The sequence below is a fragment of the Phyllostomus discolor genome, chromosome 9, assembly GCF_004126475.2.
Source record: "Phyllostomus discolor isolate MPI-MPIP mPhyDis1 chromosome 9, mPhyDis1.pri.v3, whole genome shotgun sequence".
Classification (NCBI taxonomy): Eukaryota; Metazoa; Chordata; class Mammalia; order Chiroptera; family Phyllostomidae; genus Phyllostomus; species Phyllostomus discolor.
In genome coordinates, this window is record NC_040911.2 from 36,990,339 (window position 1) to 37,005,168 (window position 14,830).

At 38.8% G+C, this 14,830-nt stretch overlaps 1 protein-coding gene across 6 annotated transcripts in view; it reads left to right on the plus strand.

Moving 5' to 3' along the window:
* OSBPL1A (oxysterol binding protein like 1A) overlaps nucleotides 1–14,830 on the plus strand; it is a 208,100-nt gene that overhangs the window by 87,314 nt on the left and 105,956 nt on the right. For 2 of the 6 annotated variants that reach the window (XM_028523968.2, XM_036009197.1), the window contains exon 15: nucleotides 4,334–4,440. In XM_028523968.2, coding sequence (XP_028379769.1) covers nucleotides 4,334–4,440 — 107 coding nt within the window. Of the gene's footprint in view, nucleotides 1–4,333; nucleotides 4,441–10,945; nucleotides 11,479–14,830 lie in introns of those variants that run through there. The other 4 variants (XM_028523969.2, XM_036009200.1, XM_036009199.1 and 1 more) reach the window with 4 other exon arrangements.

Here is a 14,830-nt window from a genome sequence, read left to right on the forward strand (position 1 = left end):
GTGGGCGTCCACCTCCGTCTTCAGCCTTCACACCCCTGCATCACTGGCACATGCTTGTTTTATCAGACTTTTCTTTTTGTTTCTAGCATATCCGGGGCTTTCTCCTTTCAAATGCTGTGTATTATTTTATTCAGCATCTTTATGGTCTGGGTTTGGAGGGATGATTCTCTGTAAGCTTAGTCTGCCAGATACCACAACTGTCCCATTCTCCTTCTAAGACAAAACATGTCAGTAATTCGCAAATTGTATTACATAGAATAGTAGCAAACACACATAGCCTTTTGCGCATTGTTCTGTGTACTTTATATATAATTAACTCATTTAATATACTATATTGTGTGTATATATATAATATGTAACTCATATCTAACTCCACTATGCAGTGCATGTAACTATTGTGTCCATTTTACAGATACACTGACCGAGGCATAGAGAGTTAGGTAAATTGCCTAAGGTCACACAACTAGTAAAAACTCAAGGGAGGGTTTGATTCCAGACAGCCTGGCTTCAGAGTCTCCTCTTAACCAATAGTCTAGAATAAATAAAAAATTGTATATTTAACCCTAAACATGTGGCCTATAAACTAGAGAAGTTTACAGATTTAACCTAGGTAAACAGTGAAAAGTAGACTTTTTTTTTAGCACGATCACATTAGCTTGGCTTCTGTAGTTGGTGTTGTTCAAACCCTCATGGTCTCCTCCTATTCAGAAGTTCAAAGATGGGGTGGAATTGATGTAGAACAGAAGTTTACAACTCAAAACAAAGAAATCCTCTCTTTTTCCTGTCAATGTCTTTTCTTCTCTTTTCTTTTCCTGATGTTCTTTCTGGTGTTCATCATAAAGAGTGCAGTGCTGATTCAGACGATTCCCGAAGCCCAAACCTTGGAGTCACCTAAACTTTCTTTCTACTGTACCTTTCGGTCACTGATGTGTCCCTGTATGTTGTTCCCTTCTCTCTACCCCTTACAAGTCTGCATAGGCCACCGCCATTTTTCCTGTAAGTTACAGCAACAACTTATTGTCTGCCCACACTGCCTCCAGTTTTATGTTCCTCCCTTCCCCTTTGTGGAATGTTCCAGGGTGGAGCTGGAAAGCTGTGGGTCAGTGGGGAAACTTCTTAAAATGAATAATTATTATTTCCAATATCCAGGGAAGAGAAAACATCTTGAACAAAGGTTTAGAGGCAGTAAAATATGAGAATATTTTTAGGAAAACAAGTATTTCCAGAAAAACAGCCTGCCTGAAACTGATTGTGTTTATGGAGTGCCTTACACGTTAGGCTGAGTGTGGACTTTTTCTGTATTAGAAGAACAGTGGAAGCCATCTGTATTAGGGCTTAGTTTGTTAACATAAGACACAAGTATTTCCTTAATACTTACCCAAGTATTAAGGAAACTTACCCAAATAAAAATTGTATAATATATCATGAAAACAACAGATTGTGAGCTTTTTATATGTCTCTAAAGATGAGCTTTTCACATATGATCTTCTAGCATCTTTCCTGAGTTCAAAAATAATTGTAGTATAAAAAGGAACATTTTTCCTTAAAATTAAGTGTCCCATTTTTATAGTAGGCCAAATACGGTAGCACACTGGTCATTTTGCATTTATTCATTACAGTTTAGTTTCTATTAATTGACTAAAGCATGTGAGCATCTGCAGTGATTCCAGTTGGTAACTTTTCTAGAAGCTTGGCAGTTTTATTTCTTTTTGTATAGCCACGTGCAGACATCATTGAGTAAGAGGCACGCCAGTGCAACCCGCCTTGCCCCATGCACTCACCGCGATGTCTCTCAGGTCCTACACCACCCCATGCACTCACTGCGACATCTGTCAGGTCCTACACCACCCCGTGCACTCACTGCGACGTCTCTCAGGTCCTACACCACCCCGTGCACTCACCGAGACGTCTGTCAGGTCCTACACCACGCCGCTGCACCAGTTAGTGTCAGTTACAGAATCTTGTTTAAACACGCAATTCTCAGAGAACTTAGGTAGCTTTGATTCTGTTTGGACAGAAGAATTTGACACTGTCTCAATAATGGATTCTTATAAACATGTACCTTAGTATGTATTTCTTGAAATATCTTTTGAAAGCTTGCAGAATCACTTTTGTTTAAAAACTTTGATTTCTCAAAATTTATTTTGACATTTAATGTCTGTCACATGTTAATCAATGTGTATCTAAACTGTGAAATATCTAAAATATAGACAGAATTGGAGATGACTAAGCATGTGATGGTATTTAATAAAAGAAATAACACCCATGCTTCTAATTTCCTATCATTTGTACCATGAAAATGGAAAATTACTAGATTTCCCAGAACATTTACTGAAGGCAGAGGCTGTGCCTGTTTCTTCTTGTGCGACTCCTCTCAGTACTCGGTCCACAGCTCCGTGAGAGGCATCTGTTAAAGTACTATTTAAGTCATATGGCATCAAGCATATGGTATTCTCATTTGCTATTTAGCAACTAAGTACAGAAGAAATCTTCACATTTTGTATTACAGATTCAGAATGAAAAACAAAGTATGTAAAGTCAAATTTATTATAGAATATAGTAGTTTTCAATTGAGTGCTATTACAAATAGCCAGTACTAGGAAACTATATTCCGTAAGATGAAAAGTACAATAAAATGTCATTTGGCCTTTATATCCAGATATTACAAAGGGTTGTTTATTTCCTCATTCACTCTGACCTCTCCTTCTGTGGCCCACTTCAGCCTTAGGAGTTTTGAGGAATAGTTTTTTCAAGACAAGGACTTTCCTTTACCAAAATAAGTTATATAGAAAATTTGGAAAAGAAAAAGAAAAAGAATGCTATTCACAATTGTATCACCTGGAAAATATGGCCAAAAATGATTTGTTATTCTTGTAGATTTCATTTACTCTATTTTTTTTTTTTGAAAATTTTTGTTTCTTGATGGGACCTATTGTTTCATGGCCTAATTAATTGTGAATTGCTGGCATTTGGATCAACGTGATTGCTTTTGTTCATTGACCATGTTTACCATGTTTTCAGAACAGTGTTTTACGTAAGGCTATTTGAAATACAAAGGATGCTACTGATTTAATTGTCTTTCTCCTTTTAAGTTATGTTTTGATGAAAAGATTTCTTAATATTATGCTTTTATGTGATGGAAAAGAACCATTTAAAGGATCTTAATGTATAGTTAGCACAAATTCCAAAACTATTTTAACTAAGTACATTCCCCTTGCATTAATCTGGGTAGGATATGACATTTTATTTGCTTTTTGTTGTTTTTTTTTTTTTCAGTGATGTGCATGTATTTTGCAGCTTTATCTTACCAACTTCTTCTTTTCTTTCTTTAATTGGGTAAATGGATTAAGATTTTCTTTAGGGCACCTGGGAAGAAAGTGATATAGCAGCCTTTCTGTATCTTTGGAGGCCTGGTTCCAGGACCACCTTGGATACCAAAATCTGCAGAGGCTCTTGTCCCTCATATAAAATGGGGTAACATCTCATATAACCTACACTCATCCATCTGTTTACTTTATTCTTGAGATTATTTACATACCTACTACAATGTAAGTACTATGTAAACGGTTGTTATATGGTATTGTTTAGGGAATAAGGAGAAAAAAATTCTGTGGACATAGGCTTAACTACGAAGTACTTGCCAGCAACCATGTAACATTTCTTTCCTGAATATTTTCTCTCTGCAGTTGGTTGAATTTTCGGATATGGAACCTGTGAATATGGAGGGCCCCTCTGTGTTATTATTTCTTTGTTCCCAACTTAATCATATACTAAGCAATACTGAAACTCTACAGGGACACATTTTTGAGAATGAAAAGGCCTATTTATGTCGAACATTTATCCAAATAAGAACAAGAGGAAGTTGAATTCATGCCACCTTCAGATATGTTAGCCATCAAATCATGTCAACTATAGAATTATTTTTGTCTCTTTTTAGCAGTTTACTTTTGAATAAAATTACTTATTTGGTGTGGAATATCATGAAAGGAAATACTGATGTTTCACAGCTAGTGCTATCAGTCCTTCTTGTTAGCTGCAACTCTCAAACATTTTATTATTGTTGTTCTGCACACTTGTTTTTAGTCTTGGCTTTTCTCCTTGTAGGGTACAGACCTTTCTAGGACAAGGCTTCATCCTTTCTTTTTTTGTACCAGTGTATGTGCTTTGCATGTAGTAGGTACTTAGGATGCCCCAGGAACATACTGTAAGCTTCGTTTAAGGTGGCTGGAAGAAAACGTGAAGTTTGTAGCTACAAAAGTATGTTTGTGGTCGTAGTTTATTCTGATTACTTAATATCCCACTCATTTGATTTATCATTCTTTTTAATTTCTAGACACGCTTCCATCATTTCTTCAGAAAGTTGAAGTTGTCTCTGAAGCTTCTAGAGAAACTTGTGTTGCTTTGAGCGATTGCCTTAATCTCTTCACTAAACAAGAAGGGGTAGGTAGTGCAGAATTGAATTTTCTAACAATTGTTTGGTGTCACATATGCTCATCCAATGACTTATTGCTTTCAAAATGTCCAAAGGTAGGAGAAAACAGTAGTAACAAAGGAAATAAAAGCTTCATTCTTCACCAAAATATAAAATTTATTTATTTATTTGAATTTTTATAATAGTTTATTTGAGCCAAATTGATGACATATGCGGAGGAACGAGATCCCAAATGCTCCCAGAACTTATTTATTCTTTATTAAGCAGGATGATTCTGAAATAACTATCTAATTCTTTTAGATAGCCATATTTAACAAGTACGTTTTAAAGTTGTACTTATAATGAAATGTTTCAATAAGAAGGTTATAAAAATATTCTAGAAACCCAAGGTCTTTATATGAAAACTATGTAATACTTTTATTTAGAAAATAGAGTGCTGCTATACTTATTTATGTGAACTAAACTCAATGGGTTAAGTATTTTTTGTGCTTTTTTTTACTTCTCCCATTCAAAGATTTACCATTTATTTTTCCAAATATGAGTAAGAGTGATAATGCTTATTCATTAGTAATTCTTTTCCTAAGTACTGGAAAGTTATAGTGATGTGATTTGGTTATCTGAACTAGATTTTTTCTTGTTTTATGTTTTTCTCCCATTTTTATGCAAGGTCCGTAGCAGTAGACTTTCTTTTCTATTTTGTTAATTTCTACATATATATATATAATCTTCAAGTTTTAGATTCACATCAAATTTCTTATTCTCATTACCATTATTTGTACTATTTGGTTAGAGATTAGGTTTTGGTAAAACAGAATAGATGAATATGGTGGTATTATGTTTCTCTTATATGTAAAGATCTAAAGTTTTATCATGATTAGAATTCATGTAAAAGTTTTGTGAATTCATACACAATTTTTAAATGCTATGTTTGTTAGCCACAGATTTTATGTATTTTATTTGAAGAATAAGAAAAATCTATGTAAATGATCAGAACTCACTTAAACATACAGAAAGTCAATAGAATTCTATTAGTTCAGGAAATAATTGTTTAAAAATTTTAAGTGGTTGATGCTTCTAATATTGTTTGAAGACACCCCTTCTCAGCGTTTGTGTTAATGATTTGCAGATTTTATATTCTAGCTCATTTGGATGAGGAATGATTAGTCATCTGAATAACCTAGTAGTATGACAGCACTGTAGTACATCTTCAAAGTGCACAAACCGTGATGCCGTGGGATTCAGGCACTAGTTAGTACATTGTGAAACCAAAGTTCATCCACATCCTGTACGTGGCACCTGATGGATGTACTGATAACTGTCTTTTTGTTTTCAAGATGTATAGTTTTAAGGTGAACAGTGGATTAGAAATCATTTAATTTCTGGAGAAGCCAGCCTATGCTGATTTTAAAACTAGTTGTTTAAAAAAGTAGCCTGGGTAATCACCTCTCTGGGAAAATCTAGATGTATAAGAGTATTAACCTGAAGTTTAGACTAATTAACCTCATTAGCCTTTTAAATTTGTCATGAGGATTAAATAAGAGAATATAAGTAAAATGCCAGCATAGTTCTTGCACACAGCCCTCCCTGAGTGAAAGTCAGCAGCTCCCATTGTAGGGTGCTGACCAACACCCGCGCCCCCTCCTTCTGATGGTATGTTGGAGCTTTTGTGTCTTTAACACTGGATCTCTCTTTTGGGGAGGAGGTGGTGGGATCTAAAGAAAATCTGACTATTTATGGAATAAATGTGCTGAGGGACTACTTCAGGTCTTTGAACCTTGACATCTGCATCTTTCAAGTATAGGAGACCATACAGAAGGCCGTGAAGAGCTCTGGTCCGAAAGTCTATTAGGCCTCTTTCACCTGCCACTTTTCCCCTACCGGTTGTGCAGTCTCGGGAACGTTTCTGTAAATAGAAACTATGTAAATGCCCCAGAGTTGGTGAGGGGACCAAATGTATATAGATAAATGACATACATATTATTACATTATTCACCTATATGTATAAGAGTATATTAGCATATTGCATGGCAAGCAGTAATCATTCTGTAAATGCCATTTATTGCTTCAAACTTTGAAAGTATTTCCAAGATTCCTTTTTAGTAATTCTATGAAATATCAACTCTGTGAGACCCTCAGTGAAATTCATAGATTTTCTTCTGAGAAATATGAATATAGACAATGAGAAGGCCTTAAAAATATTTGAAAGACAAATGGCATCTTTAAAGTTACTCTTTCAAATGACTAAGAATCACAGCCAAGGAATTTAATAGCTTGAGACCACAGTGGAATAATTATGTACTATAATGCCTTATTATCTAGCATCATAAATACATTTTTATTACCTGGAAACTTTATTAGAAGGGCAGTCAAAATGTTTAAACTCCTGTAGACCTGGGTCTAGTTCTTGGCTCTGCCATTTAATCTCTCTTTACTTCAGTTTTCAAATACAGTCTCCTTTTTAAAGCGATGACCAACCAGAAAGGAGTGCTTTGAAGAGGAAGCGAGATCACACTGGCAAAACCCCTTGTGCAGAGCCTGTCATGAAGTCAGGACCTATTAGATGCATAGGATCACAATCCCCAGGACAGAGAACTGCTTTTATTCTAACCTTTCCTTGGTGATGAGTTATTCTAAATGTTTCACATTTACTTCTTAGGCTAAATTTTTAAAACTTAGAAGTGACTTGAGAGGATAATGTTTACAGGACTCAGTGTTTTTTTGACTAAATGGTCCAGTCCTGCTGATACTTTTTGAATTCTTTCTCGTTCCTTATGTAGTTTTTTTTTGATATGCCAATTTTTTATTATTATTGAGTTCAAAATATCTCATAACTACTGTTGTGATTTCTTTTTAAATCTGTTTTTATTGAGGTATAGTTAACATGTATTAGTTTCAGGTACACAACATACTGATTCAGCATTTATATACCTTATGGTCTGATTATCACAATGAGCCACCTGTCACCATACAAAATGATGATATTATTGACTGTTTTCTCTATGGCTCCTTATGGGTTTTTAAAAAATTCTCTCTTCATTTTTAGATTGTGTGCCTGCCTCTAGCCATGGAATACTGATCCCTTCTGATTTACTCTTTAATTCTTCTGTTTATTAAAACAAAAACCAGATCACAAAACTTGGGAAAATTATGTCCACAGTGAGATAATATGGCTCCATGTGAGAGACTTCAGCGTTTACAGTAGGCACAGGCCTCAGTGCCTGGACTGGGGCTTTCTGTTTCTGTGGCATGTGGGTGTTCTTTGCTTATCTGGGAATGCTCTGATATGACCAAGATACTTGAGGTTTCCATATGACCACTACATAAATGAGGCATTATGTAGACATGTTTTACTTGTAAACAATACTCCTTGTGTTGAAAAAAAAAAAGAGCAGCAGTAAAATATGCCATAAAGTTTATGATTGATGTACTAAAGGGAAACTTACTAGATATTTTAGGGTGATATACTTGGGAAACAGAATATAATAGAATATAAATGCTGTGGTTTTTCTTTAACCTTGTATGAGAGTTCCATTCAAAAGGCTAGAAACTGGTTTCATGAATTACTTTGTTTCTGTAGCTTTCCTCACCAGAAGGGAGGTCAAAATGGTTAAAAGGTCACACAGAAGCCATCATTGGTGCCCTTCATGCTGTGTGAGTTGTCACGCTCCCCTTGCTATTTAGTCAAACCTGTTTTTCCAAGGTAGGAACTTGTTTACTTCAGGTTAGTGTAAGTTCACTTATAAAATATGTATACTTCTGTGTTAAATCTCCCAACTGCTAAAGAGCTGTAACCCAGATGTGTGATTAGAGTGCTAGTGATGGTAAGTTTGTGATGTAGTAGAAAGATTCAGACTCAAAATTGGAGCCAACCGAAAGGGACTGCTGCTCTGGACCAGATGCTGACGTCTGCAGAGGGAAATCACGTCCTCTGGTGGACTTGTAACTCCCTGACGTTGTGGGCAGTGATACTCCTTGTGCTTCCTGTGCTGCTCAGAGTCCTTTCGCCGCTTTGTGTCCCTAATCTCTCTTTCATTTCCTAATGTTGCTGCTTGGAGGCCTTCACCTGTCTCTCACGCCTGCAATTTCTTCCTACCCTTCTACTCTGAGCCGAATTCTTTGCTAAATATTAGGCAGTGATTGTACGTGGCCTCACCCCAATCTGTACCTCTATTTTTTTCTTTTATTGGAGGTATCTTTTTCTGCCATTCTGCTTCAAAATCAACGTTGGTGTTGATTTTGAATTTGCTACTTCCTTACAGCTTTTATTTCTCTATAACCCTGTCCAGTTCCATTTTTGAAAATGTGATACTTTCTGTTTTTACTTCTTTATTCTTCAACCAGTCCACTGAAATCATTCTTGCCAATATCTCCTTATTGCGAATCAGAGGACACCCTTAAATTATCTTGCTTGTCCTTGGAAGGATCTGGCACTTGACCCCTGCTTGCTTGGTAGAATTCTTCTCTGTGATTTCTACCTGTGCCTACCTGTTAGGGCTTCTTTTCTGTTTATAGCAGCTCCTCCTCAGTTTTCTTCTAAAGCATTGTTTCTTCAGCCTGAGCCCTCAATGGTAGTATTCCTTAGGTTTCTGTAGGTGGCCTTCTCAGCATTCTTCCTAGATGACCTCACCCACCAGAAATCAATGATGACTCCTACATCTCCACCTTAAATCTCTCCTGAGCAATGAACCAGTATGGCCAGCTTCCTTTTGAACATTTACATATGGTTACATCAAAGGTATTTCAAAATCAATGTATCTAAAATCAAAGAACTCAAGGAATTACCACCTGTTGGGAAACTCAAGCCAGAAACATGTGAATGACCTTTGGTTTATGCTTCTTTCTCATCCTCACCTTTAATCAAGCCCTGTCATTTTTATGTCCTGTACCTCAGGAGTGCTCTCTCTCCCTTTATTCCCTTTCCCCCACCCCCACACAATTTCCCCATTGCCACTGTGTTAGGTGAAGTTCACAGGATGGCTCTGCTGGATGACTGCCACCGTTTCCTAATCCCAGGTTCCACCCTTCAAATTGGGTTAGATGTCCCTCCTGTTCCACAAGTTCCTTGCTGTTGTAGCACGATCAGAGTACATCATTATGTAGTTACTTATCTGTAGATTCACTGAGCTGGTGATCCTTGAGTAAGCACATGTGTCTTAGTTATTTTTGTTGCATGTGTGTCTAGCATAGTCCTTGGCATGTAGTGGACAGTTAATAAGTATCTGGATGGTTGAATAATGAATGTACAAAGGAAAGAATAGAATGTTTTGAGTCAGCCCAGTCAACTCTGCTTTCTTGACCTTGAAGAAATTAATCATTCGGGAATTCTATTTCCAAATCTGAAATTCTATTTCCAGAATACAAATGAGTTATGTCTAGTTCCTTAACACAGTGCTTGGCACATTTTAGGTGTTCTGTAAATTACCTTCTAAAACAAATTAGCCTTGTTATTCATTGTTTTGCTTTTGCTGCCTAGTACTACTTTATAAACTGAATTTGTTCTGTAATTCTCAAGGTCTAGGGAATTTCTGTAGCAAGGGCTCCTTTTAATAAGACTTTTTGAAATATACTATTTAGTATTTTAAAAAGAAAAGAAAGCAGCCCTGGCTGGCGTAGCTCAGTGGATTGAGCATGGACTGCAAACCAAAGTGTTGCAGGTTTGATTCCCAATCAGGGCACATGCCTGGGTTGCAGGCCACGGCCCCCAGCAACCACACATTGATGTTTCTCTCTCTCTCTTTCCCCTCCCTTCCCTCTCTAAACATAAATAAATAAAATCTAAAAAAAAAAAGTAAAAATTATATTAAAAAAAAAGAAAAGAAAGCAAACTGGCTTTTCAAAGACACCATGAAGCCTCACTTAACACTAATTCCAGATTTTCTAAATACGGCATCGTATCTAGACCCTTCACATCTGGAGTGCAATTACAGCTACTGTGTTAGAATGGTGAATTTACCCTAGGAGCTTGTCAAAAGAAATAATTTTGTTCAATAGTACTCTGGTCCGTAAAGTTTGAGGACAGAATTTATACATATCAGAAAGGTTTAAAACTACTGTTGGAACAAAAAGTCCGCACCCCAGCCTCATAGTTAACCAGGATTTTCACTAGCTTGAACGTTCCACTGAAGTATAGTATTTATGTGGCGGAGTTTTCTGTCCTGTCCTTTGGGCCTTTGTCTACACTTCAAGCCTGGCTGGAATCAGAAACCATGCATTTCCTATATGTAGCTTTCACATTCAGTGGGGTTAATACTGCTGCTTTTCCTCACTGTTCAAATGGTAGCCAGAAAATATATTTTTCAAAATGTGAAGATCACTCAGTCTTTGTTTTGAGATTGGAAACATTAACTCTTCAGTGTAAGACTATGTGCCAGTTATGTTCGAGGTGGAAGACTCCAGAAGACACGGGATTTCTCTGCTTTTCCCCAGGAGCAGGATGGCCATTTAAAAGTTGTCAGGGCCGGCGTCTCCGGCAGAGGGCTTGAGCACACAGCCCACTCTAGGACCTCGCAGGAGCCGCCGCGGGATGCACGCCGGGCAAGAGTAACAGTTTCCTGACTGACTTCCCCGAAAATTCCCTGGGAGCAGTCAGCTTGCTCGCAGGGGCACAGTGCAGGCTCTCACCGCCCCCTGTCAGGTCCCTTACCTGTGCCTCCAGGAGACGCAGGGGGGCAGGGCCAGGGAGGAGGGACTGGAGGACGACAGCGGCAGCTGCCTCCCGCCGCAGGCCGTCCCTGCGCCGCCTGCTCGCCAGTCCCCAGCGAGCCCCGGGAGGGCGGGTCTGCGGCCCAGTGGCATAGCACGGACCTCTGGCGCCCAGGGAGTCCAGGGCCCAGGGCAGGCGGGCCGCGCCTCTGCTCGACCTCGCTGGACTTGGGGCGGGCCACGCTGCAGGAAGGTGACTTAGGGAGACCTTGCGGTGCCACCCTGGGTTGCACCTCCTGGCTCCGCTGGAAGGGAGGTGGAGGAACAGGCCGAGCGCATTTGTGCTGGAGCTGGCCGAGGAGCTCAGGGTGGAGTGCGAGCCGGGATCTCCAGATCCAACCCAGGTGGGTGGGTGCGCGTGCGTGCCTCTCGGGGGCTTTGCTGGGGTCAGCCTACGGACCACAGGGGACACTGGTGAGGGGAGGGGGAAGGGCGGCCAGACGAGATCGAAGGATGTGAGTAGATCCAAGAATAGTTGGGTTGTGTGCTCCGAGAGAAGTACAGCCGCTGGCGAGAGGGGAGGGGTGTGGGAAGCTCGGCGACCCTGCCAAGCAAGGGGTCTCCTGCAGGTTCTACGTTTGCGGTTCCCTCAGGAAAAGCCCCTGGGGGAAAAGCCCGTGGACTAATATATATATATATATATATATTTTTTTTTTTCAGCTTAGCATTGATAGTAGGTCAAGTGGGGCTAGAGTGGGAGGAGTAACACAGTGAAAGACATTATTGTCCTAAATAACCTTCCAAGTTAGTGATTTTTTGCGTGTCTCTGCCCTTGCTGACATTGAGATGAACTTAGCATTCACTGTACAGAAGCCACTGAAATGCCGAGAAAAACGAAGAAAATGCCTGAGTGTCAACAGAAAGGGCAGTTTTACCGAGGTTGGGGTATGGGGAGGTGGCTTTCAACTTTGTTTTGATTAGGAATTTTTGATTACTCACAGGCATTCTTTGTAGCCTAAACCAGAGGAGAATCACGATCCCTAGCGTTGGGACCATGTGGCTAGTTGTTTTGTGTTTTCTGTTGTGCTGGTGTTTTTCTGGATTTGGGGAGAGGGTGGGAGGAGGGACGGTGCCGGGGAAGAACTTAGTACTGCTTTGGGGTTATTAAAGCTATTACAAGTTTTTTTAACTGAATTAGGTTCAAAGTCAGAATGAAAGCATTTCATTTTGAAGACATACCATTGCTTAACAGGAATCTTTTTCAGAAGAGAAAAATGCTTGAAATGTATGTTGGTGGAGTAATGTGTAGGCTAGAATATGGGAATCTCAATGTAAATTTTCTTTTCAGTCTGAAAACATAGCAAAGTTGATCTCTGGTCCAAATAATGTTTGATTTCAGCCCCGAAGCTGACGACTTTGGCAAGTTAATACATTTTAACTGAGTGGATGTTTGATCTGATCATGAGGACATGAGAGCTGTTTTGGCCTTTGTCCCAGTGCTACTTTTACTAGACTCTGGGATCTTAAAGGAATTTGTATTGCTTTGAATATGGACTCTAGTATCCCCTTAGAAGGTTCATTTTAGGGAATTTTATTGATGGAGAGAGTGACCTACGTAATCTCTCCATCTTCAGTTGTGCAGTTTGTAGAATGTGGGGGGGGGATTAAAAAGCTTATTAGATTTTCCATATAAAAGCAAATGCATATAGTAATATTCAGGGTAGTGTATAAATATAGTTCAAATACATTTTAAATGTTGTACACAAAATAATTGATAACATGATTGTGCCATGCTGTATACTCTAAGCTCTATGTACAGTTTATGACATTTACTACTTATAGTCTTTTAAAAAGCTTTTGTAAATTTATTAGTATTTCTGCCACTCAGATATAGGATTATAAGAAAACTTGGATTCCTTTAAAAATTAGAAATTTAGAATTTTCACCTGATCTACACTATTCAACATATGTCCCTAAATTTTTAGCTTGCTTTATATGTAATGTTGAAATATACTGCTGCAAATTAATTTTTGAAGCAGTTAAGACATAAGTTAAACATAAATAAAGATTGTGTAACATGAAGGTAGTTTTCATTTCGATAACTTTTGTGGAGTTGTGAACAAAAATAAGATTTTAATTAGTAACATGAAGCGTGCATGTGTGTATAAGGCTTATCATGTTTGACGTAACCCAAGATCTATCCTGCTAAGTTTTTATATCTCGCAGTGGTACCAGACTGCAGTCTGCGTGTGATTGTGTTTGTCGTGTTCCCTGCCGTATTCCTGTTAGAGAGTGCAGTGCCTGACGTTGGCTATCTGATGAATTGTGAATGAGTTATAGGAAGATACAAGTTTTCTTTCGTTTTAACTTCAGAGTGTTAAGGATATAAATTCTATACATGTTTATGGGGGTCTGCCATAGACTGGACATCTATTACTTTATGTAGTATTTTATATAGTATAGTTTTTGTAATTGAGTATATTTTTTCCTTAATCCAGTAAGTATTCACATAATGTTTACCTTGTCGGATACTACCATGCCAGTCTGTCTCTGTAGAACTTGGAGTTCCCTATAGGAGCCGGTGGACGAAAAGGTTTCTTAGAGAAGTCACAACAGACCCAGAGGGAATGGAAGAGGACGAAGTCTAGCAAATGGTTCATTAAGGCTAGAACAGAGGGAGCAAAATATCAAGGCTAGATGAATAGAAGCAGAGTCTTCTTGAAAGACTTTGCACAATAAGCCTAACGAGTTTGAATCTTAATTTGGACTGAGAGATTTAATCATATTTGCTCCTTATGAGAAGGATTAGAGGACAGACCTAGAAAGCAGGGTGACCAGGTACAGGAATTCAAGAGAGAAATCATCAGAATCTGAACCAAGTTGGTGACTGGAAAGGAAAGGAAGGTAACAGAGAGGAGTAAGACTTCAAAAATAAATGACATAAGAAAGAGCTGGTAATAGATTGAATGTGAGGAATGAGGGAGGAAGACGGTAGTCATTGATGACTCCCAGATTAGGGCGTAAGTCACTGGATAGAAGGTGACTGAAGCAGGTAATGAAGGGAGGAGGGGAGAATGAGCGCTCTTTGGACGTGGTGGCATCCAAGGAAGATTGTCCTCATTTGTCTAATAAAATTTAGGCATCATCAGTGTTGGGAGTCACCTGAATAAACATGGTGATGGAGGCCGAAGGAGTAAATAACATCACTATGAGAAGTATAGCTTGAAGGAGTTTGAAATGAAAGGATTGAATACTGGCATTAAGAGACAAGTGGGAGAAAGGGAGCCAGTGGAGAGCACCGAGAAGCAGCAGCCAGAGAGGCAGGAGGAGGGTAGGAGAGGAGAGACCAGGGGAGACAGTGGTCCAGATGTTGAGAAACAGCTGAACCGTGTTTGTTGGATTTGGTAGCCGAGTGGTCACTGGGGGCCTCAAGGGAAGTTGTAGTCACATGATGTAGGAGGATGCCAGGTTGCAGTAAGAGGGAAGTAAATGGGAAGTGAGAGAGTAGAAATGATGAAGCTAGAATGATGTTTCTGTAGACAGTCACGATCTGCGAATAATTACAGTTTTGTTCCTTTCAGCCCTTCTACCTCTTCTTTATTTTTCTTGTTCTTAATGAAAGCAGAGTCACCAAACTAGGACTTTTAGAACAACTCTGACTAAAAGCTGAGGTGGGAATCCATGTTCATCCTTGATTTTCAAGAAAGGCACGCTTCTAACTTCTAGCAATTCACTGTTACAAATGATATTTAGTAA